We start from the raw sequence: 26144 nt of genomic DNA, 5'->3' as shown, positions 1-26144 counted from the left end.
GGCTGTATGACCATGTTCCATAAGCATTTTCTCCTGATGTTTTGCCCACATTTATGGCAGGCATCCTTAGAGGTTGTTGGATTCATAATTGTTTTCTGTACAAGCTTGTGAAAACTATTGAAAATAATAAAACTTAAAAAAGGAATCACACTTTTTTTTGTATCACTCCTTCCCTCCAGGCTCTCTGAGCCCTTCCACACAGTCATATAACCCAGAATATCAAGGCAGAAATTACCACAATATCTACTTTGAACAGGGTTATCTGAGTCCACACTATGGCAGGCATGCTTAGAGGTTGTGAGGTATATTGGAGACTAGGCAAGGAAAGCTTATATATCTGTGGAAGGTCCAGGGTGGGAGAAAGAACTTTGTCTGTTGGAGGCAAGTGTGAATGTTGCAATTAATCATCATGATTAGCATTGATTAGCCTTTCAGTTTCAAGGTCTGGCTGTTTACTGCCTGGGGGAATCCTTTGTTGGGAGCCTATTTGACTACTAAAGAGGGGGAATTACTCTTCCCAAGGCTTGAAATGGGATACAGTGTAGGATTAAAATACAATAGATAACTGAAAACATGACATCATTTAAAATACATAGATTTCTGTTTTTAGCAGTGGATACTGTGAATTTATGATGTTTTGTTGACTGTTTATTGTCAGTGTTTTGGTTTGCACTTTTTTTATTTTGCATGTTACACCTTGAGTATTGTGTGAACCGTCCCAAGTCCCTCTGGGAGATGGTGGCGGGATATAAATAAAAGTTGTTTATTATTATTATTATTGAAAACACCTAAACATTAGATTAAACACGCATTAAAGCCATCCATGACTATGAAATGTCAGTTTAGAATCTACTTGGTAGGCCTGGTAGAAGAGATAGATCTTTAATTGTTTAATGGCATGTTTAGTTGTCATCCTTCAATGGGAGAAAACAAAAACTGGGTGATGCTATCACCAAATATCCTGGGAAGATTGTATGATTACCTATGAGCAGAGCTTTAAGCTATCACATAAAGCTAGTTTTAAAGACCTGTATCTCTTTAACTTCTGTGTTCTACTTGGATTTCTGTGGAAGTTAAGTTTGTGTAAGGAAATTCTGTTCATATCTAATGTATAATGTCAATGACCGGTGTGTCATTACTGCTTCCTGCATTTCTGTAATGTAATCTTCCAGCTATGTCAATCAGACAGCAGAGACTTTTTTTTAAAGCATAATAGCCCAAATATTTTATCCTAAATACTTACTCGCATGACATATCTTAGGATGTGAAAATGAAAACTCGAGCTTTAGTGTTATTTCGTCCATCAAATTACAGTATTGTAACTGCTTCAGCAAGATTCCTACTTACATTTGAGTGGGTTTCTTTGATTTACTGTGTTTTTTGCTCATGAAAGTACACATCTAACGGCACAGTTACAGCGAAAGGATTGAAAAATATCTCTAAATCATTTGTAACTACCTCTTAGGACTTGCGCATGGAAATTGAAAAACAGGAGTTAATTGTTCATGCTCGAGAAACGGCCAGCAAAGCTCTAAAAGCCTTTACAGGTAGGTTACAGCTGCCTTTGTAATTTTTTAAAGGATGTTTTGCTAATAATGCAGTAACATTTAAAATTTGTATTTAGATCAAGAAATATCTCAGAAAATGGCCTTAGATGCAAAGAAGCGTGAGCAGTTTCAGAAATTAAGAGAACAGTTTGAAAAAGATCAACAGGTAGTTGTTTTTCTTTGTGAAGTGTACCTTTTCTTCTGGTAGCTACAGAAGAATTTTTTAATGTGTTTTAAGATTGAACTTGTTTGGATAGAAAATAGAGGCCTCGGTATGTGGTTTTGGATAGCAATCTGAAAGCCTTTTTAATTTAAATATAGCACCGACATGCTTTGAAACAAGAAGAGATTGATGAGAATTTCAGCTATGCCCGAGAGCTCAGAGAAAGGGAGAAAAGACTGAAGGCTTTAGAAGAAGACTTGAAGAGGAGGGCAAGGTAAGGAAGCAGGAAGAATAACATCAGCTGATAAGTATCATGTTCAAAATTTCATATGGTCCAATATCTCTACCAATACTGGAACCCAAGCCATCCAGTAAACCTAAGAGATGGGACACTCACAGCAGATGAAAAAAATTGCTGCTTCTCATAGTACAGAGTTGAATTGGGGGATTATTTTTTGGGAATGTATAATGTCACAACTTGGATGGCTGTAGTACAGGTTTTGGCTACCAGCATAAGGCTATCAATGGCTGTTAATTATGCTGCCTGTGTTATGTCCAGTATCAGAGGTCAAATTTCTTTCATGAGGCTAAAAAACATGCATATTCGAATGCTGTTGTGGTCGCCTATTCTTCTTGTGAGATTCTTAAACTGTTTGGCTGGCCATTCAGTTAACAATACCAGGCATGTCTTTGATTCAGCAGGGGTCTTTCAAGTAGCCATAAATATCTCCTTGAACTCTGTCAGTTTCTGAGAAGGACAATGTGTCTGGCCAGGGAGGTCTGTGTAATAGTTGGACTTCATTACATCCTCATATCCCAAACTTTGTTATAACAGGATATTGTAAATACTTGTTTACAAATAGTTGAGCAGATACATATTTCAGAAATGTTAAAACTCCCTGCAAAGGTTACAGTGGTTCTCAACCTGGGGTCCCCAGATGCTTCAACTCCCAGAAATCCTAAAAGCTGATAAACTGGCTGGGATTTCTGGGAGTTTATTTATTTACTGAATTTATATTCCGCCCTTGTAGGCCAAAAACATCTGGGGACCCCAGGTTGAGAACTACTGGGTTATATTGTCCGTTATATCATCTGCTTTTTTATATATATTGGATCAAATATGTTTATGCTGCCTGGGAGAAAGGCAGGATATAAAAGGAAGGAAAGAAAAAACTCCTATAGGAGCAGTATGCAGTACACCGAATCCTCTGAATAATGTGTTAAAAGTGAATGCTCGGTTTGAGTCTGATTTTCTACATCCAGATTAACCCATTCATGGTCAATTACATTTCTATTATTTAAATTTAACAGAGGAGGTCTTTTCTGAACCACCTGAAGACAGAACAAACACAGTTTCCAGCTACCCAATTGCTGAATTTGATCTATATAGTTAGGTCACAATTTTCTTCAAGGTTGTGGATTTTGGTAACACTGATTACTGAGGAACTTCCAGATGCTGTGTGATGTGTTAATAAACTATTTGACTTCCTCAGCACAGGGAAATCACAATTGCGAGCTCTCTGCCTTTTAGCTTGTGGGATACATTTTGAGTTTTGAGAATACAGTTTGAGAAAATGTTGATTTTCCCCCCTCTGTTTTATTGCAACTTGACATTGTAAGTTTATTCTTCTGATTCATGCAGGCAAGAGTTAATTGACCATTATAGCAAACTCTCTGAAGAAGCAGCTCATAGAGAAAAGAAAGCCTTATGGAAAATTCAAAGACATAAACTGGAAACGGCCCGTCTTAAGTTTCTGATGGAAGATCAGAAACATATTGAGGTAGTGTGGCTACTTCTCCTCCTTTTTTCGAGAATAAACAAGTTGCCTTAGTTACTTAAATATGCTTAGTATGTTTGCAGCTTAGATTTTGGCCCTTATTTGATCCTTAGGAAATGCTTGAAAAACTTCCCGATGGACAATACAGGAGGAAGTTAGACATAATTCCAGAGTATCGAAGTCAGCAGGCTTCAACTGAGCTTATGCCAGTGAGAGATTCTATCCTTCAGGTTGGTCTTGTTGTTTTATATACATTGTCTAATGACAAATGTTAATACAGTCAGCCATCCACATTTGTGAGCTTAACTTTTGAGGATTATTCATGAATTTGATTAATATGGTATATCTGGAAATCTTTACAACCTCCAGTGTGACTCTGTGGTCAGCCTCTGGTGGAAATGGACCATAGAGTCACATTAGAGAACATAGAAATTCATAGAAATGTGTCCTCCCAGGTTAAAAAGTGTTTTTTAAATTTGCAGTTTTTCCACTTTTGTAGTAGTTGTGGAGGTCTATTCTAATATTATGCATAATAGTTACATAAGCCAGCAAAAAATAAATATGAACATATAAAAATCTTTTTCAAAATGCTACATCTTAGTATTGTTATAAATGTAAATGAAAGAAATTCCGGCAGTATGTTGTTGTTGTTGTTGTTGTTGTTGTTACTACTACTACACCCGCCTCTACTTGAAGAAGGGTACAATAGGACTAAAACATAACAACCAAACATGACACCATTAAAATACATATAACACAAGACCACATCAATAAAATGTAGTTATTTTAATAATGGTTTTCTTTATTTGCACTTAGTTAACTCCTGCAGAGCCTGTGTATCCTATTGTTGGAGATGCTGAGAGAAATACAGGATCTGAGCTGGCAAATGATGCTTCGGATAAACCACTGGACGTAGCACAGCCAGCAAATACACAGGCTACTGAGTATTCTGAGTTGGAAGAAACTGCAACCCAGGTACTCTGTACAAAGGAAACAGTTCCTCTCCCAAAGAGTGTGTCAGAACAAGGCCTGGATTTTGAAGATTTTTTACCAAAGCCTCAGGAAGAAACCCCTGCACCCCCCTGTATTACAAAGGAGAGCAGTTTATTAGAAGAAGCTTTGCAAAATATCAGTTCTGATCTTTCTTTGAGCAACCAGGTTGTTGAAGGAAATTCTGCATTGAAAGATGTCACTGAAGGGAAAGCCGTCACCCCAGAATACGACTTCAGTACTGTTCTGAGGCCTTCAGGTCTGCAAAGTCATGTCAAAGTTGGAGAAAATGTTTTTGATGTTGAAAGCAGGAGGCCTCGTTGGAATATCCACGGCCATGCTTCTGACGCAAGCATTAAGATAGGTGAATATGTTCCAGGTGCAGAAGCAGCCCAGCCGCATTCAAATCCTCACGGCCATTCATCGGATGCGCACATTAGGATTGGAGAATACACTCCTGAGGAAGAGACAAGCCGGCCTCGCTGGAATATCCATGGCCACGTGTCTGCAGCTCACATTCAAGTTGGAGAATATGCCTCTGATGTAGAGCCCTCCAGGCCCAGGTGGAGTGTCCATGGGCATGCTTCAGATGCCAACATCAAGATTGGCGAGTTTGTGTCCAACGTAGAGCCAAGTAGACCTCGATGGAATATCCACGGACACATGTCGGATGCCAGCATCAGAATTGGAGAAAACGTTTCTGAAGTGGTGTCCTCTCGACCTCGGTGGAATATTCACGGTCATGCCTCTGAGTCGCACTTTAGGACTGGGGAACTCGTTTTGGATTTTGAGGCTTCAAAGTCTCGATGGAACCCCTTTGGCCATGCGTCCCAGTCGAGTATCCAGGTCGGCGAATGGACTCCTTCAACTGACAGTGACCCGATACCTCATCTTAAAACAGTCTCTGGCCCTGCCTCTAGCTCTACATTACAGGCGTTTTTGTACAATGGGGAGTTCTCTGCTGTCAAAGAGAATGATAAAGGACAAGAAGCAAGATCAACTGATTCCGCATTGGGAGTTAACCTGGATGAAAAGCAAGAAAAAAGCTCAGGAGAAGAAGAGGAGGGTGAGTGACAAACAAATTTTGGCAGATTAAAAAAAAACATATTTTAAATAAATAGCTTAATACGTCGTGAATCGAGTTTAGTTGTTACGTGCTTTCAAACCATTTCGTACTTAACAGCAATCCTAAACCAAACCTATTATAGAGTTTTCTTGGCAGAATTTGTTCAAAGGAGATTAACCTTTGCTTCCTCTGAGGATGGAGGGTGTGACTTGCCCAAGATTTCCATGGCTGAATCCGATTTCCTATGCTACACCCTGTTGGCCTAGAGACGGCTTACTTGAATTAAACTAAAACTATGTTCTGTATGGGTTGGAATTACCTAATTGTACCTGTGACTTCTTCCCCTTCAAAATATCAACAAACATTCACAAATGTATGTATATTTGAATGAATGAAAAATAAATAAATATAAAAATACCACTCTTAAACAGATCATATCTTTTAATAATTGAAAATGCCTTATGGCTAAGAGGAAAAAATCCAGTACTAAGTTTCAGGTCTGCTAAGTGGAAGGTTTGGGATCCAAATTATCATATATTTGAAATGTTTCCTGTTCGCAAATTTCTGTGTTAAATTTGGTGACTTTCTTACCATCAGATAGATAAACAGGCAAATAATATTCTCCTTTTACCCCTTTTTCTTTTGAAGTAATAATATCAATCACAACAGAAGATATTGAAGAGCCACCAAATCCTCCTCAAAATTTGCAGGTGAGTAAAATTTGAAATTTGAACCAACTGCCTCCCTAACAGCAACCATGAGTTAAGGTTATATGAATATTTCTGTAATGTTTCTGATAAACTTTCATGTCATAGTGAGTAATATTGTGTTACTGTAGTGGTGGCAGTGTCATGTATTGGCCGTTTGTTTTATTGTTATTTTTAAAAATATTGAATTTATGTGATGACCCATGGGCCTTGTAGTCCTGCTCAGGACATTGTAATTCCTGATGAAGATGAAAACTTGGGTTTTTTACCTTCCCAGTCTGAACTGGATTCCTCTCTGCCAGATCTTTCCCAGGCAGATCTGGGAACCTTGCACCTGCAAGAAAGTTGTCTCCCAGAAGTATGTCAAACAAGCCCAGAGCCTACTTCTCCCGTATTCTTGCGCCGGGAGTTTTGTAAACAACAGAGAAGTTTGGATTCAGCTTCGCGCAGGAGTGCGCGGATTGCAGCTAAGAATGTGGCCAATTAAGACTGCTTCTCGTGAGAATCTTTGGGGAGTCTCACATCTGGTCTCAGAGTTAGCTTTCGGTTCTGATTCCCAGAGAACTGCTTCGGCGGGAAGCTAGACTCTATTTAGGTGTTTTACCCGCGTAGTAACTTCGCGGAGTCAATTCGTCAGCCTACGGAGCGAGTTGTGTCTGGACAGCGCGCTCCGGTTCAAGCCTCGCTCCTGCTCAAGCCTTGCCTTGCTATCCAGCCTTCGCCTTGCTTCCCAGCCTTTGTTTATCTACGGACTTTGCCTTGTTTCCCAGGATCAATCCTTGCCTTGTTCCACGGATTTATCAAGTTATTCCACGGACCTTGTTCTTGTTCTTAGTTACCTTGTTCCACGTTCAAGCCTTGTTTCAAGTATCAAGTTATTTCCTAGCCTCGCTCAAGTTTCATGGACTAAAGGACCTTGTCATCTCCCCTCACTTTGCTTGGCAAAGTGAGTGTTTCGGTTATTGGATTACAACTTTGGACCTTAATATTTCTTATTGGACATTGCTTTTTTGGACTAATTCTGACCTTTCCTGGAAGGTCTAATTCTGGACTATTTTCTACACTTGTTTTTATTAACTTTATATATTCCTACAATAAAGATATTAGATAGATTCTGGCCTCTGTGTATGGTTATTGGTGCTCTGCAGCCTGGGTCGTGACAGTTTGACTCCGCCACCCTAAGCACCAATTAACCTCGGCCAGAATGTCTACCGGAACCGTACCTGGGCCGAGCGGCCAGCCGATTACCTACACCATCGACAAGGAAGAGGTGGACCGAATCCGTGATAAGCTCAATGCACAGGATGGAGAAATAAGGGGTTTGAAGGAACGCGGAGTTCGTCTTCCGGCCATGGCGTTGCCAACCAAGTTTACTGGAGAAGCTTCTAAGGTTCATGTCTTCCGTCGCCAATGTCAAGCTTATCTGGAGGCCCGTGCTGCCGAGTTTCCCCAAGAAGACATCAAAGTGGCATGGGTTTACAGTCTTCTAGACGGGCCAGCGGCCAGCTGGGCGACGGCACTGTTCGACCAAGCCTCTCCACACCTAAGATCAGCGCAACACTTCTTGGACCACCTCAAGGAGACTTGGGGAATCGAGGACAATTTGGAGGCAGCCGGTCACAAACTCCGTCGCCTTTTCCAAGGAGACAGACCTATGTCTCAGTATATAGCCGAGTTCCGAGTGCTGGCCCACAACACCGGCTGGAACGATGTAGCCCTCAGGGGACAATTCCGGGAGGGTCTCAACATTGAAATGCTGGAAGAAATCTCCAAGGTGGATCCTCCCCAGACCCTCGAGGCACTCATTGATCAATGTTTACGGGCTGAAGTCATGATTGCCAACAGGAAACAGTGGGTTCGAGGCCAGGGCAGTAGAGCCGGGGCAAAACCCCCCGCTCCCGCCAGCGTTCAGCCACGTCCGGTGTGGAGACCCCCACCGCCAACCCCATACCCCAGAGGAGGCGAGGAGGTGCCGATGCAGTTGGGCAATGTGCGTCCCAGACTAGATGCCGCCGAGAAGGCCCGTCGTCAACGCTTAAACCTCTGCTGGTACTGCGGGAACGGGGGCCACTTCGCCAGAGAGTGCCCAGCCAAAGGGAAGCCTGCCGCCCGTCTTGCGGCGGCGTCCTCCACGGAGACGAAGGCGTCTGAGCCGACTGGCACACAGCCGGCGGGGGAAGCCAACGACCGGGTGTAGAGGGGCTCGCCAACCCGGTCAAAAAATCCATCCAAGAGCCGCCAACCGGGGTCCTGTTCCTTCTCGTGGTCACATTATGGTCAGCAAAAAGGGGACCCGTCATGATCCACGCCATGATAGACTCTGGAGCTACCAACAATTTCATCGATAGAGAGTATGCCGACTCTCTGGGATTACAATATCATGATTTCAAGAATGCCCGTGTGGTGCAAGCCATAGACGGCCGTCCCCTCAAGACGGGCCCCGTAAGTCAGTGGTCGGAACCCACCAGGATGTGGATAAGGGAACATATGGAAGAGATTTCCTTCTTTGTTACCGAGGTCCCCCATTTCCCTGTGATTTTGGGAATTCCATGGCTGACTCTCCACGACCCTAACATCTCCTGGTCCAACAGAGAACTGCAGTTTGCTTCACCGTACTGCCAAAACCATTGCCTCGTAGCCAAGGTATGCCATGCCACAGACACCGAGCCCATCATCACCTTGCCAAAGAAGTACTCCGAGTATTGGGATGTATTCAATGAGAAAGAAGCCGAAAAATTACCTCCACATAGACCTTATGACTGTGCCATTGACTTGGTGGAGGGGGCCCCGATCCCGCGAGGGCATCTCTACTCCCTGACTGAACCAGAGCAAGAAGCTCTCAGGGAATTCCTAGAGACAAACCTTCGCAAGGGATTCATCAGACCCTCTCAATCCCCAGCCGCCTCCCCAGTGATGTTTGTGAAGAAGAAGTCAGGGGAACTACGCTTGGTGGTGGACTACAGAGCATTGAACAATATCACCAAGCGGAACAGCTATCCCCTGCCTTTAATCTCGGATCTACTGGATCGGCTTCGAGGAGCCAAGGTTTACACCAAGCTGGATCTTCGGGGGGCTTACAACTTAGTTCGCATCAGGGAAGGGGACGAGTGGAAGACCGCCTTCCAGACCAAATTCGGATTATTTGAGTCCCGAGTTATGAATTTCGGTTTATGCGGAGCCCCCGCAACGTTCCAGCATTTTGTCAATGACATTTTTCAGGACTATCTAGACAGGTTCTTGATAATCTACCTGGACGATTTTTTGGAGTTTTCCAGATCACAATCAGAACATGAGAACCACGTCAAAATGGTGTTACAACGATTGCGGGATCATGGACTTTATGCCAAGCTGGAAAAATGCGCTTTTGATCTACAAGAGGTAGATTTCCTTGGTTACCGCATCTCGCCTCTAGGGCTTTCCATGGATCCAGCCAAAGTTTCAGCAGTATTGGAATGGCGGGCGCCAACTAACAAGAAAGAGGTGCAGCGTTTCTTGGGGTTCGCGAACTACTACCGCAAGTTCATTCCAGATTTTGCCCGCTGGTCCGACCCCATCACTAGCTGCATCCGTGGAAAGCAGCCTTTCCGCTGGACTGATCAAGCAGAGAAAGGGTTCCAGCAACTAAAGAAACTATTCACCTCCCAGCCAATTCTACAGCACCCAAATCCTGGAACCCCTTTTGTGGTGCAAGCGGACGCCTCTGATGTGGCAATTGGGGCTGTACTCTTACAACCGGTGGGAGATCACCTCCACCCCTGTGCCTTTTATTCTCGTCAACTAACCACACCAGAGAGGAATTACACCATTTGGGAAAAAGAACTACTGGCCATAAAGGCAGCCTTTGAAACTTGGAGACATTGGCTAGAAGGGGCCAAATTTCCCATTGAAGTCCACACTGATCATCGTAATCTAGAACATCTAAGAACTGCCCGCAAACTAAATCAGAGGCAGCAACGTTGGGCTTTATTCTTTGAACGTTTCAACTTCCAGATCCATTATGTGACCCCAGCCCAAACCAAGCAAGCAGACGCCCTGTCACGTAAACCGGAATACGCTGCAGGACGCAAGGAGACCTTTGAATCCCAACTGCTACAACCTGAGAACTTTGCCACGCTCACGGTGGGGAACACCAAATCCATTCCCATTGGTTCAACTTCCCCTACTCCAGGACCCATCTGTGCTCAAGAAATCAGGGCTAGTCAGCAAGCAGATGCCTGGGCGCAGGACCAACTTCGCCAAGGTCTGCATTTCCCCTTTTCGCTTAAAGATGGGCTGCTCTGCTATAGAAATCATGTCTATATCCCACCCGGACCGGGCAGGGAAAAAGCGCTTTGTCTGTGTCATGACTGCAAACCAGCAGGACACTTCGGACTATTTAAAACTATGCATTTGATCCTAAGGGATTTTTGGTGGCCCAAGATCCGCAAGGATGTGGAAAAATATGTCAACACCTGCCCAGTATGCCAGCGCTCCAAGATACGAAGGGAGAAGCCCTCAGGGCTTTTACACCCCCTTCCTACCCCATCTCGCCCATGGGAAATAATTTCCGCGGATTTCATCACTGACCTACCACCTTCCTGTGGATTCACCACGATCTTAGTGGTGGTGGACCTATTCACCAAGTTAGCCCATTTCATCCCCTGCGAAGGCCTCCCCACGGCCAAGGAAACTGCGGATCTATTTCTTCAACATGTCTTCAGACTACATGGATTGCCCAAGAGTTTAGTCACAGACCGTGGATCTCAATTCACCTCTCGTTTTTGGAAGGCACTACAAAAACTATTGGGCATAGACTCTCGCTTATCTTCAGCTCATCATCCCCAAACAGATGGGCAAACGGAGCGCACCAATGCCACTTTGGAGCAGTATCTTCGCTGTTATGTAAACTATCAACAGGACAATTGGGCTTCTCTGTTACCACTGTCTGAGTTTGCCTACAACAATGGAGTTCAAGCTTCTACAAAAGAAACGCCGTTCTTTGCAAACTACGGCTTCCATCCACGTTTCTTTCCCCCTGTCATTGAAACTTCAGAGGTTCCCGCAGCAGAGGATTGGCTGCAGGAACTCACAGCGGTGCAACAACTTTTGCTCCAGCAACTGGACCAAGCCAAGGGGGACTATAAACGCCACGCTGACAAACATCGCCAGCCGGGCCCCGAAATCAAGGTAGGAGATCGGGTTTTCCTGTCCACTCGCTTTCTGCCCTCCCACCGCCCTTGCCGGAAGTTAGATGCCCGTTTCATTGGCCCCTATCCAGTGGTGGCGCAATTAAACCCCGTGACTTTCAAACTCCAACTTCCGCGTTCAATGCGCATTCACCCAGTGTTTCACCGTTCCCTGCTCCTTCCGGCGGATGGTGTGCGTCCTGATACAGACCAACCGGCCCCCCCTCCTGTTTTGATGAATGGGGAGGAGGAGTTCGAGGTTGAGGACATTTTGGATTCTCGCTTTCACCGCCGCCGCCTACAATATCTCATTGACTGGGTGGGTTTTGGCCCTGAGGAACGCTCCTGGGAAGACGCCTCCACAGTCCATGCTCCTGATCTAACCCGTCGCTTTCATCAGACCTATCCCACCAAACCGCGACCTCGCGCCTCGGGGAGAGGGCCCCAGTTTGGGAGGGGCCTTGAGGAGGGGGATAGTGTGATGACCCATGGGCCTTGTAGTCCTGCTCAGGACATTGTAATTCCTGATGAAGATGAAAACTTGGGTTTTTTACCTTCCCAGTCTGAACTGGATTCCTCTCTGCCAGATCTTTCCCAGGCAGATCTGGGAACCTTGCACCTGCAAGAAAGTTGTCTCCCAGAAGTATGTCAAACAAGCCCAGAGCCTACTTCTCCCGTATTCTTGCGCCGGGAGTTTTGTAAACAACAGAGAAGTTTGGATTCAGCTTCGCGCAGGAGTGCGCGGATTGCAGCTAAGAATGTGGCCAATTAAGACTGCTTCTCGTGAGAATCTTTGGGGAGTCTCACATCTGGTCTCAGAGTTAGCTTTCGGTTCTGATTCCCAGAGAACTGCTTCGGCGGGAAGCTAGACTCTATTTAGGTGTTTTACCCGCGTAGTAACTTCGCGGAGTCAATTCGTCAGCCTACGGAGCGAGTTGTGTCTGGACAGCGCGCTCCGGTTCAAGCCTCGCTCCTGCTCAAGCCTTGCCTTGCTATCCAGCCTTCGCCTTGCTTCCCAGCCTTTGTTTATCTACGGACTTTGCCTTGTTTCCCAGGATCAATCCTTGCCTTGTTCCACGGATTTATCAAGTTATTCCACGGACCTTGTTCTTGTTCTTAGTTACCTTGTTCCACGTTCAAGCCTTGTTTCAAGTATCAAGTTATTTCCTAGCCTCGCTCAAGTTTCATGGACTAAAGGACCTTGTCATCTCCCCTCACTTTGCTTGGCAAAGTGAGTGTTTCGGTTATTGGATTACAACTTTGGACCTTAATATTTCTTATTGGACATTGCTTTTTTGGACTAATTCTGACCTTTCCTGGAAGGTCTAATTCTGGACTATTTTCTACACTTGTTTTTATTAACTTTATATATTCCTACAATAAAGATATTAGATAGATTCTGGCCTCTGTGTATGGTTATTGGTGCTCTGCAGCCTGGGTCGTGACAATTTATCCATTTTGCATTTATAGCTATCTTGCTATATATATTGCTGGAAAATTATTTTTTAAATCCATGATACCTTTCACCTTGATGTGTCGACAAAATAATTTTTATCACTGATTTGGTTGCAAACTAACTGGATATTAAGGTCTTCTGCTCCCATGTGGCTTTAAGAACTCAGGCACTTTGTAGAGCTTTCTCATGAGACAAAGCAGCATGTAAGGAATATCCAAGTCAGTATTGTGTCATCTCTGTGCATTGTAATAGAGCTGCCAGGATGGAAAGTTGGGAGTAGACCATCGTGGAGGTGTGGAATTTCCTTGAATTACAACCCTCTTAGCTGAAAACACAAAAGGCAGGCTTACGATAGCTTCAATAAGGCTGGAGGAAGGGAATCAAGTAACATAGTAATTCATAGACAAGAGTTTTAGAAACGTTCCTGATAGGAGTTGTATTACTCCAAATCCCCAAAGCTGGGGGATATGGGAAACTCATTGAAAAGTAATTTTTATCAACTCTGCCTGTATACATAATGGCAGTCTAAACAGTTCCCAGAGTTTATTATCAATGCTCACAGAAAAAGCCTCATAGAATGTGGGGTACACTATGAAAAGGACAAAATGCAGGATTTAGGGAAATAGTGGATTGAGAAGAAGAAGGCAGAGAAGCATAACAGGCTACACAATCTTCTTTCTAACTTTGAAATTTGAAAGGTAAGTACACATTGTCCTGACAACTTTGCAGGATCTACCCCACTTCTGGGCAAAGGGTTCTCTCTTGGGCAAGTGAATAGTTGGGGTGGGGGGGATTTTGGCATGAATATGGACAGCAAAAGTAAAAGATTTCTGAAGCATTTACATGAATCTGTTAGCAACAACGTGCAATTTACAGTGGACTCTACTGAAATTTTTTCAGCTGTACTCTGTAAAAGAGAACTTCAGCCTGTTCAGCAAGCCTTACATATGCTGACTATACCTGTATACCCAGGGTGACATAAAAATTTATTGAGCAGAAAAGTGGGCTTGGGATGGGGAAAAGAATCCACTACCATTGTCTTATAATTGCTGTCTATTGTTGAGTTGCTTCTGTATTTTTATTCAGTTGTAAAGTGCCTTAGAATTTAGGCAGATGAAAGCTGATACTAAAATATTTCAAATCTAGGTGATAGATTAATACTTGGGATTCCTTTTTCTTCAGGGAGAAGACACTGAGAAATCAACAGAATTGGTTCTCGTGACACAGGAAATTTGCATTTCTAACGCCAGTGCATCTGAAAGTCAAGAAGGAGAGAACGCTGCTGTTGCCATGTGGAAGAAGGAGGAAGATTATTTGAAAACGTTGTCTGATCAGTATTGTCTGGAAGAATATCAGGACAACTATGATTTGATGTGTGAGTGTTCTTAAAGTGGGGAACATAAGGAGCATGTAACAATTTGTTACACTTGAGAGGAGTAATGTGTGTGTTTGTCTAAAATTCTGTAGAGGTAGATGAGGGCAATACCTGCCCCTCCAGATCAGTGCTTCTTAAATTCTGGATCTTGACCACAAATGGGGTCCCATAAGGAAAAGTAAGTTAACAAAATATTTGCTTCTGTAAAAGGTTCCTGAACACCACCCAGTAGCTGTTTAAGACATTTTCATTAAATCTGTTAGCAACAACATGCAGTTTACAGTGCAGAAAATGTTTCAGTTATACTTCACAAGAAAGAAAAACAGCCTGTTTAGAAAACCTGGCAAATACTATTTATTGTCAGTAAATGTTTGTTTTATATATCTACATACCTGGAGTTTTGTAAAAAAAAATTATCAGGGGAAAGGGGAGTGCAAGATCCCAAATCATATTGATCTGAATTTCACATTATATAGGGGCCCACAGTTTATTTCTAGCCAGTGACTATGCTAGCTGGAGATTATCAGAATAGATATTTTAGGACATTGGGAGAGCCACACATCCACCATTTATATTTTAGGTTGAATCAGAGGCCAGTTTCTCAGGCCCCATATACACTGCCATATGTGATCCAGTTTCTGAATGTAGATTAACTACATTGGACTGAATTATATGGCAGTGTAGACTTGTATAATCCATTTCAAAGCAGTTAATCTGCATTCTGAAACTGGATTATATGTTAGTGTAGTCCGCTGTGGACCACACCCATCCACAGCAAGCCGAAATACCTCCCTTTTATCTTCAGTGCCTTTTAAAATAGTGAGAAGTCACATTCCCACCACTTTCTTTCATAATTTTGAGAGGAGCTACAGAGAAATTTGAGGTATTTGGGGGAAAGTGGCTGGTTGTGAGGATGACATCGGTGTGTGTTTCCATATTTCCATATTCTGCATGGTTTCCATTCAAACATTACTGAAAATATTTTTTTAAGATTTGGAGGGCTGTGAAGGGACTGCAGAAGTGGAGTCCAGTGACAGCCACATGTCCTCTCCCACCAGTCGTATAATCTACTCTACCCCTTTAACAACTGCAAGAGTCACCTAGGAGCTTTCTTGGATGCCAGTACCATAACTGGAATTCAAGCAGTGTGCCCAGCCAATCTAATAGTCACTTAAATGCTGCCCAAGTTGCAGCTCCCATGTATTTAGAGAAATACGTGGTTGTCTCTCTAGAAGAAAATTGAGGGTTGGTGGTCTGCTTCTCAAGTGGATTTAGCTCACATTACAATACCAAGCTGCATAGAGATCATTTTAAAGATCAGTCCAAAGATTGGATCACATCTATTGAATTAGTAGAATTACATTTAATTACCAGATTATGATAGAATTACTGTGAGAAAAAGATGCAAAGTTTTGCTCCATTTGTTTCTGGCTAAATCCTACGGTACAGTATGCTTGTGTGCATACTTCATTATTAATGTCCTCTGAAACATTCTGCTTCATGACAATCTATATATATGTAGTCGAAGGCTTTCATGGCTGGAATCATTGGGTTGCTGTGAGTTTTCAGGGCTGTATAGCCATGTTCCAGAAACATTCTTTCCTGACATTTCGCCTGCATCTGTGGCAGGCATCCTCACAACCTCTGACGATGCCTCCCATAGATGCATGCAAAATGTCAAGAAAGAATGCTTCTAGAACAAGGCCATGCAGCCCAGAAAACTCACAGCAACTCAGTCCATATATAGATTGTAAACTGAGAAATGTTGATGTGACCTCAGTTATATAGCTATATAAAATAGATATTAAACACATTAGAAGTGTTTTAATTGAACATTTTCAGTAAAAAAAAATTTCCTAATAAATCAACATTTGCTTGCTAAGGTTGATTTTCATTTTTATGGAGTACAGCGGAAGCGTTTTCTGCAGAGTCCATAGTAAACACTGTACATTGTTTAACAGATCTGTATAAATGGGTGGCATTCAGAAACCTTTTATTGTTGCCACATTTTTGTGACCCCAACCCTGAGCTAAAGGGACGCATTTGGGTTTGTTATCCACAGTTTATTTAGATAGTTGTCTGAAAGTTCTTTAAAAAGAGCAACCAGTAACCTTAAGAGGAAATCAATGGAGATATTCCTTTGTTCCCATGCAGCAGAGCTTCCAGTTTCCCATCTCCTGCATCATGTCATCCCGCGATCCTTTACGTTCCCCCTGGAGCCATCGGCACAGTCAGCAACTGATGAAACTGCTGTGCAGCTAAGTGAGCTCTTGTCTCTGCCAGTGCTGATGAAACGGTCCGTTACTGCTCCCTTGGTTTCTCAGTAAGTAATACAGTATTTCGAAGTCTTCATTTTCCATGTCTTAAGAGAAGAATGTATCAGCCGTTTCACTAGTTGTTGTTGCGTACTGTCAGGCCATAATCCAAGGAACAGGCCTTAAAACCAGGACACCAAAAATATTTTTTGGTTGAGCTATGTAATTGCTGTTATTTATTTTTCTTAATAATAAAGAAAACTATTTGTAAGTAATGTTAAAGAAATGAGAATTTATTTCTATGCTTATTTGATAAAAGGACTCTCCGCTTGACCTCCTTAGTGCATCCTGCTTTTAAGTAGATCACTTAGAGCAGGGCTCCTCAAATGTTTCAGACTGTTGGGGGACTGAACTATAATTTGAAAAAAACATGAATGAATTCCAATGCACACTACACATATCTTATTTACAGTGCAAAAAAAATATGAAAGAACCAATTTAGTTAGACCGAGGACCTCTCTGGCTCCCTAAACTACAAGCCACATGATTTCAGGTGGATTGCATACTCTTTCCGCTCTAGTGTGATAAGGCTCCCAGAGGGAGAGAAAAAAGGATAGCCAAGCTGTTTAGCAATGGAGTATACTGCCTTTGGGCATGGTGGAGTTTCTTTCCTTCTCTGGGGATTTTTCCCAAACCTTTGAAGGTATTCTAATACTCTTGTTTTTTAAGAAAGAGTTCTAAATGCACAGCAGCTGTAACACATACCTTTTGGGTCAAATTACAAAGAGTGAACTTTTTGCAGCTGTGCATTACATTTGTCAGCATTTATTTTTGGTTTCAAGGTTTTGAAAACCGAGATGTGCATATTACAGTATATTCATTAGATTTGAGTAAATAGGGTAACAATAATGTATTTATTACCCGCCTTTCCTTTTGACTCGAGGCGGGGTACAACATAGTTAAATGCATCTATAATATAATATATTGTATGTATATATACTTGTAAACCGCCCTGAGTCCCCTTCGGGGTGAGAAGGGCAGGGATATAAATGTCGCTAATAAATAAATAAATAACATCACATATTAAAATATAGTTAAAATGCAGCCATAAAAGCATTTCTTAAAACATATACTGTACATATTGAAATACCTGAGACGAAAGTTCTCATTGATTCAGTGGGTCTAAAGTCAGATTTAGACCATGATATGATATAAGGCTTGATCTACACTTATTAATGCAATGTTTTTGATACAAAATAAATAAACCTACACTTTCCTATATCCCCAGTTTTGATCCCAGATTATCTTTTTATCCCAGATTATCTGGCAGTGTAAGGTTACCCTGTTTCCCCTAAAATAAGACATCCCCAGAAAATAAGACCTCGTAGAGGTTTTGCTGAATTGCTAAATATAAGGCCTCCCCTGAAAGTAAGACCTAGCAAAGTTTTTGTTTGGAAGCATGCCCGCCGAACAGAACACCAGAGCATGCAGGATCAGTAAATGTCCGTACCATAGAGTGTTGTACATGGAAATATTGGTAGTAACAAGATATTCTTGATAGGATTCACAGTTTGTCTGGTTATGCTGGTTTATGATAACTACTGTACAGTATAATAATAATAATAATAATAATAATAATAATAATAATAATAATAATAATAATAATAATACTTTATACCCCGCCACCATCTCCCCGTGGGGACTCGGGGCGGCTCACAACGTTACAAAAGTAACAGCGCAAATACATTAACAATATACACGGTTTAAAACACAAGAAGATGATAAAACAGAAGTTAAAACAAATGTTTATACAACAGTAATAATATCAAACAACCACCCATGCAATTCAATGCAATAAATGTTCATTTTTTTGTTCAACAATAAATGTGAATTCTTCTTCATGGAAAAATAAGACATCCCCTGAAAATAAGACCTAGAGCATCTTTGGGAGCAAAAATTAATATAAGACACTGTCTTATTTTCGGGGAAACACGGTAGGTAAAGGTTTTCCCCTAACATTAAGTCTAGTCGTGTCTGACTCTGGGGGTTGGTGCTCATCTCCATTTCTAAACTGAAGAGCTGTCATTGTTTGTAGACGCCTCCAAGGTCATGTGGCTGGCTTGATTGCATGGAGAACTGTTACCTTCCCACTGGAGCAGAACCTATTGATCTACTTACATTTGCATTTTTTTAACTGCTAGGTTGGCAAAAGCTGGGGCTAACAGCAGGAGCTCACCCCGCTCCCTGGATTTGAATCGCCGATCTTTTTGTCAGCAAGTTCAGCAGCTCTGCAGTAAACCTGTTGTGCCTCCGGGGGCTCCCATCTGGCAGTGTAGACTCATATAATCCAGTTCAAAGCAGATAATCTGATCCTAGGATATGGGACAATGTCAATCCAGCCTAAGATTGAAAATGTAATGTTTATCTCAGATTTAATTTGCTGCTCTGTAGTCATGTACATTTTTTGGCTTCTAATAAGGAGTGAATTGGTTGGCCTTACATGTTTTCATTTGCTCCTAGTGTTTCCCTGGTGAACAAAGCCATTGTCGACTACTACTTTGTGGAGCTGAATGTTGAGAAGCATTTTGGAGCCTTAAGGCATTTTTTGTTGATGGAAGATGGAGAATTTGCCCAGTCACTCAGTGATTTGCTTTTTGAAAAGGTATTTTCATAGATTTTCCTTCTCAACTTGCTTCCAGTTGGTGTGATATGAAGTAATAGAGTTGCCCTGTGCCTGTGCCATCAAACACAGGAGAATTCTGCTTCATCTGGCATTTAGTGTTAAGTATTTCTGCAAATATTATTGTGTTAATGTATTCTCGGTCTTTGATACTATGTTTTCCCATTCCAGCTTGGTTCAGGCCAGACACCTGGTGAACTTCTAAACCCACTAGTTCTCAATTCAATATTAAACAAGGCACTGCAGTACAGTCTTCATGGAGATACTCACTTGGCTTCCAATCTTTCTTTTGCCCTGAAATACCTTCCAGAGATGTTCAAACCTAATGCTCCTGATGCCTTAAACTGTTTAGAACTACGATATAAGGTGAGAATTCATAGATAAACTTTATTGATTGGACCTAATCTATCCTGAACATCCTCTATTGCAATGTGTGTGTCTTTTTTAGAGAGCATTAGTCTTTGAATCCTTACCTTAAAGCCATGGGAATTTTCTAATGATAGGGGTACAAAGTAACACATCTTTCAATTACTCTTTTTTAAGGTGGACTGGCCCTTAAATATTGTCATTACTGACAACTGCATGAACAAATATAACAAAATTTTCTCCTTCTTGCTGCAACTGAAGCATATGGTGTGGACACTTAAGGATGTTTGGTTCCATTTAAAGCGAACTGGTAAGATGATTCTGATTCTTTTTCATTAATCTAGTTGAGAGTCCCACCTGTTTAGAATTCAAGTTGTGTCTGCATTGACCAGGTGTTTCTTGTAGTTGTATCCCATGAAAATAATCTAACTCAGTTACATTCAGCTCAACATAATAGAAGGTGAACACAGTTTGCACTAAGAGAATGAAAACAATTTGGTGTTTTCTTCCCAAATTAGTTGTTTTGTAGAATTAACAGAATAGTAAAAAGAGCAGCTCCTACTTCCGGGTATGTCCCAGCTACAGTCAGCCTTTCACATTTGCTGGGATTAGGAGTGAAAGTGGGGAAGCTATGAATAAAAAGAGAACCACCTGACAGGACACCTCTAGAAATCTCTACGTCCTCCACTTTGGAGGTTGATTATAAAGTTGAGCTCAAGAAACCTAGAGATTTGCAGAAAAGTAGCAGTTGACTGTACAGTTGTGCTGATGGACCTAGGGATTTCCAGAGAAAACATATTAGGACTTTTTGGAAAAATGGAAGTTGGTTATGGCATATCTGAATGGAGAATCAGTGACATAGAGGAGCTCCATTAGGAATTTAGGATTACTATGAACAAGGATAGATAGATAGATAAATTGGTTTAAAGGCTTCAGCATTAGAAGTCATGGTGCACGGATGTGGAGAAGAGGTTTTATTTTGTGTGGTATAGAGGTTTCGGATGCATGTATAGTCTGTAATACGTCGTGTTTGAATGCTATGGTGAACTCTTACATTAAAAAATTAAATGAGAAGGAAGTATAGACTGAAAATAGTGGATAACATGTAGAAATAGCAAGACTAAATTATTTAAGTTAAGTTACTGATATTAATATGCATTCAGTGTCAGAAATAACTGGTTGATTGATTATTGTAGATATGCATGTATGTATCAAAATTATTTTTACTTGATTATATCTGCTATGATCTGTTGTGTACCATAACTATAATTAACTGTTTACCCAAAAAAAAGCATATTAATCAAATCTGTGAATACAGAAGTGAAACCTGTAAACGTGAAGGGCCAGTCGTATTACACTAGAGTGCATTTGAAATCCATAAAAAGGAAGCTATTGAATGCCTGTGAGAGCATTCACCCTGAATAAACAGGAAATATAGAGAAGCATCTGGCTACCTCCTAGTTTCTCAAATACCACATTTCATCATTTAATAGTCACACTTTTATCCCTCTTTTATTGAAAGGGGGGGAGGGTTGCTACTATTACACGATGGAAAAAAATCTGCCTTTGATTCTCTGGTTTCTTTTTCTTTCTTTTTTTTAATTAACTGCCTTACATCCAAGGCAAGGCAGTTTACAAAATCTGAAATTGAACTCTTTGGAGGAAGGAGGGAAGAGTGGAGCTCCAGAGACCTCCATTTCATAGTTTTTTAACTTCCTTTGGAGAAAGGAGGAAGGAAGGAGGAATCAGCCCCAAATGACTCTGGGACTATTATGTGAGGAACATAAAAATACCAATTTTAATACCCCAAAAATGGGGGTGCAATTACTGTGCAGTGGTGACAATTATGCAATGACATACAGATACACTTTGATTAGAGCAGCAGTGAGACCTCCTGAATTACCTCAGTGAATCTCAATAATGATGTTACTGGGTTGCTGTGAGTTTTTCAGGCTGTATGGCCATGTTCCCAAAGCATTATCTCCTGACGTTCTGCCCACCTCTATGCCAGGCATCCTCAGAGGTTGTGAGGTCTTCATAACCTCTGAGGATGCCTGCCATAGAGAAGGGCGAAACCTCAGAAGATAATGCTTTTGGAACATGGCCATACAGCCTGAAAAACTCACAGCAACCCAGTGATTCTGGCCATGAAAACCTTTGACAACACAATGTCATTATTTTGCATCTGACTATGAAAACTTCTGATCCTACCTGCATGCCACAAAATTTAGAATGGTCACACAGCGTTACTTCAGGAGGTTTAGACAAATTCGTGAGGGGAAAGTGGTATATGGCTGAATGTAGTGTAGGTCCACCTGCAGATATTTATACTACATTGATATGAGGTTGAATTGAGGCCAGTGCATGTGAGCTTACACAATCTGTTTTGGAAAAATTAATTTGGTTCCTAATTCCAAATGAATGTGACAATATGACTTAAATTCAGCAGCAGTATTTTTTCCAGTGCTGCTAGTCATTTCTCTTCCTTTCTTTTTTTCAGCACTAGTGAAACATGCATCAAATTCTGTTCAATTTCGACAGCTCCAGCTTTATAAGCATGAAATGCAGCACTTTGTCAAAGTGATTCAGGGTTATATTGCGAACCAGATCTTGCATGTGACCTGGTGTGAGTTTCGAAACAAACTGTCTTCAGTTGGGAACTTGGAAGAGATTTACAAAACACATGCAGAATACCTCAACAAAGCAATCTTCCGGTAAGAACCTTGTTATATGCAATACAGAGGATTATAAATGTTTTCCAGAAATCCTGTATTAGTGATACATATGTATAAGTTATGTGCTATTCAGTGAATCCTTGACTTAACCAACATGGTCAACTTAAACTACTGGCAGTCTTGTTTTTTTTTTTTGGGGGGGGGGGGGGGGGTTGTAGTCCACCCACATTTAGCAACATCGTTAACCCCACCAATGTCCTGAGGGCCACATACCATGACATGTGGGCTGGATTTAGCCTGCAGGTCTTGAGTTTGACACATGTGCTCTATAGCCTCCCACAGTTATCAAGGTGAGAGGCTATACTCACTCTGGGAAGTCGAGATTGGAGAACTTTCAAGGTAGCTACATAGGTATTTGTTTGGAGAGTACATTGGGCTCATGAATACACCATGAGTCCATAACTCTAGTGACACATTTATAACTGTCATAGAACACTGTTTCTTAAACTGGGTCCTGACCCCAAATTAGCTCAACGTTGATTCTGAAAAAATTGGCAACAATAAAAGGTTTCTGAATGTGGCTGTTTTAGACATTTACCCGAATCTGTTGTGCAGAGTTTACACTGGATGCTTCAGCTGTACTTCATAAAAAGGAAAATCAGCCTGTTTAGTAAGCCTTGCAAATGCTGATTTGTTATTAGTTAATGTTATTAGTAAATACCTATTTTATATACCTATATAGCTGGGTTCACATAAAAATTTCTTGTGGCTAAACGGGTCCCGAGCAGAAAGGTTTAAGCTCTGCCATAGAGGATTCCAGCCTATAACAATAAACATGGATCTCTGTCTTTGCCTTTGGTGCTGATGTCAGTGTCGGTGTCATGTGTATAGTGGGAGGAGATAATTGATCCCACCTTAGGATTGTTTCAGAAGCAGAAATTAGAGAACTGGGAGTATGAAGCACTTTCCAACTCCTTCCAACATAATTGTCATTACTGGAGTGTCCAGCAGAGAGAGCCAAAGGGTTCCTTTGGATTCCTTGATGCTTCCCACTTTTCAAAAATTGTCAGTTATGTCAGATAACCTAAAGCAGGGGTCCTCAAACTTTATAAGCTGAGGGCCGGTCCACAATCCTTCAGACTGTTGAGGGGCCGGTTTATCATTTGAAAAAAAAAATACAAACTAATTCCGATGCGCACTGCACATGTCTTATTTGTAGTGCAAAAACAACAAGAACAAGAACAATGAAAGAACAATACAATATTTAAAAATAAAAACAATTTTAACCAACATACATTTATCAGGATTTCAATGGAAAGTGTGCTCCTGCTTCTGGCCAATGAGATAGTCAAGTTAATTAGGATTGTTGTTGTTGTTGTTGTTGTTGTTGTTGTTGTTGTGTGCCTTCAAGTCATTTCAGACTTTGGGCGAGCCTAAGTCTAAAATATATTTATTTATTATTTATTTATTTACTGCATTTATTTACTACATTTGTATCACACCCTTCTCACCCCAAAGGGGACTCAGAGTGGCTTACAAATTACATTCACATACAATACATTATATTATTAGCATAGCACAATATTAGCATTATATATTACTATATTGAACTATACCACTATACTGTAATATGATTAGTAATATTATATGTAATATAGAATATATAATTAATATTATTATATGGTATTATTATTAGTGTTATATTGTATTACATTATAATATTATTATCAATATTATATGTATATACAATATATCATATTATAAAACTGAGGGCGGGGGCCAGGTAAATGACCTCGGAGGGCCGCATCCGGCCCCCGGGCCTTAGTTTGGGGACCCCTGCCCTAAAGATAACAGATCCCATCTGATTTTGGAAGCTAAGCAGGATCAGCCTTGGTTTGTACTTGGATGGGAGAACACCACCACCAAGTACCAGTTGCTTTTAGGGTGTGTTTCAAAGGAAGGAACTGAAAAAAAAAATCACCTCTAAGTATTCCTTGCCTGTGAAACCCAGTGAAATTAATGGAAAGTCGACAGGCAGCTTGAAAATACAGTAGAGTCTCACTTATCCGTCATAAACAGGCCAGCAGAATGTTGGATAAGCAAAAATGTTGGATAATGAGGGATTAAGGAAAAGCCTATTAAACATAAAATGACATTATGATTTTACAAATTAAGCACCAAAACATCGTGTTTTACAACAAATTGACAGAAAAAGCAGTTCAATACACAGTAACATTATGTAGTAATTATTGCATTTATGAATTTAGCACCAAAACATCGCAACACTTACTACAAAAACATTGACTACTAAAAGGCAGACTGCATTGGATAATACAGAATGTAGGATAAGCGAAGGTTGGATAAGAGAGCTCTGCTGTACATGCTCATACATATCAGATGTTGTGCATGGAAAGTGAAGAAACTTGCATTATACTGTTGGGGTTTGAAAAGGAATATTGGAACTCTTAATTTGCTGTTGTTGTTCTCCTGGAAAGGGTGTGTTTGATACTTTTCCAAAATTAGTCTCTGCATTTATTCTGATGGACACACTTTAAGGCTGTAATCCTTTGGTTTGTATGACTAGTTTAACAAATCCAACCTAAATTATGATTTAGTTTCCAGCTACCAACATGCTAATGTGGTGATAAAGAGCAGAAATAAATGGAAATAGATGGGAGTGGGGTACACAGTAAACATTTGAACAGAAGGAGTAGGAATGCATGGAAAAAATTGAAATGAAGAAAAGGAAAGCGTAAGAAGAATAGAAATACCTTCTAAACTGATATGTTGAATGAAATCCCACTAAGCAAAACCTGAAGATTATGTCCTCCAGATGTTCCTGGAATGTAGCATCTATCATCCTCAACATTGGGTTGCTGTGAATTTTCCAGGCTGTATGGCCGTGTTTCAGAAGCATTCTCTCCTGACATTTCACCCACATCTATGGCAGACATCCGGAAAACACACAGCAACCCAGTGATTGTGGCCATGAAAGCCTTCGACAACACATCCTCAACATTGTTTATGCCATAACATGATGAGCCACACAGTCTGACAGTATCAGGAAAAACACATTTTACATAGTCCTGGATTCAGTTGATTGAAACCTTAATAAGTGTGTGTGTTTGTGTGTGTGTAAGATAGCATAAGGTATATTAAAGATACCTGGCTCTCCTGGACTTTCCCCAGAGCAATAGCTTGTGGGTAAATTTGCCTTGTCCTGTAGAACAGTTAAATTATACAAAGCATCCATGGGTTTTTTTTTTAGCATGAGGCTTTCTGTAACTATTCCAAATTTATTCCAGCAAACTTCAGAAGTGTAAATAAATGAGGCAACAATGTTGTGGGTGAGGAGGGACATCAATATAAATATTTGCTGCCCCCGAACAAGAGTTGTAGCCCCACTTTCCAGGTCATAATATGTTTTCCTTTTGACAGGGGCTTGCTGACGGAAAAGGCGGCTCCCGTGATGAACATCATCCACAGCATCTTCAGCTTCATTTTAAAGTTCCGCAGCCAGCTGATCTCTCAGTCGTGGAGTTTTGATACCAGCAAACAAATGGCCGTTCACCCCAATTTTGGCTTGATGCAGCAATCCTATAACACATTCAAATATTATTCCCACTTCCTATTCGATGGTAAGACCAGAGCTTGATAAGAACATGCCATGCAATGGAAAGATAAATGAACTTTGCATAGTATAATAAAGGCACTAGTTAGTATGAGTGTTTATGCTCTTCTTTCTTAGTGCAGTGCACCAAGATGATTTGATTATGTCTCCGTGGCCTGGTATTTTTTTCCTGTATGTACTTGTTGCATTAAAACCATGACTTTGCATTCCAGACAGTCATGCAAAGCAGTGCTTTTTAGCCACAGTATCCTTAATGTTTTTTCTTAATCTGACTACATAATCTCCTTCTA

General features: G+C 41.2%; 1 protein-coding gene across 3 annotated transcripts in view; it reads left to right on the top strand.

Moving 5' to 3' along the window:
- The window catches only part of tubgcp6 (tubulin gamma complex component 6), a 44930-nt gene that overhangs the window by 16045 nt on the left and 2741 nt on the right, over nt 1-26144 (top strand). For all 3 annotated transcript variants that reach the window (XM_062982285.1, XM_062982286.1, XM_062982287.1), the window contains 14 exons: nt 1466-1547; nt 1625-1713; nt 1869-1984; nt 3353-3491; nt 3602-3718; nt 4305-5544; nt 6193-6254; nt 14055-14247; nt 16402-16570; nt 19023-19164; nt 19354-19548; nt 19726-19858; nt 22049-22262; nt 25662-25861. In XM_062982285.1, coding sequence (XP_062838355.1) covers nt 1466-1547; nt 1625-1713; nt 1869-1984; nt 3353-3491; nt 3602-3718; nt 4305-5544; nt 6193-6254; nt 14055-14247; nt 16402-16570; nt 19023-19164; nt 19354-19548; nt 19726-19858; nt 22049-22262; nt 25662-25861 — 3091 coding nt within the window. The remainder of the gene's footprint in view (nt 1-1465; nt 1548-1624; nt 1714-1868; nt 1985-3352; nt 3492-3601; nt 3719-4304; nt 5545-6192; nt 6255-14054; nt 14248-16401; nt 16571-19022; nt 19165-19353; nt 19549-19725; nt 19859-22048; nt 22263-25661; nt 25862-26144) is intronic.

Source organism: Anolis carolinensis, chromosome 5 (assembly GCF_035594765.1).
Source record: "Anolis carolinensis isolate JA03-04 chromosome 5, rAnoCar3.1.pri, whole genome shotgun sequence".
Lineage (NCBI taxonomy): Eukaryota > Metazoa > Chordata > Lepidosauria > Squamata > Dactyloidae > Anolis > Anolis carolinensis.
This window is presented reverse-complemented; position numbering and strand designations above follow the sequence as displayed.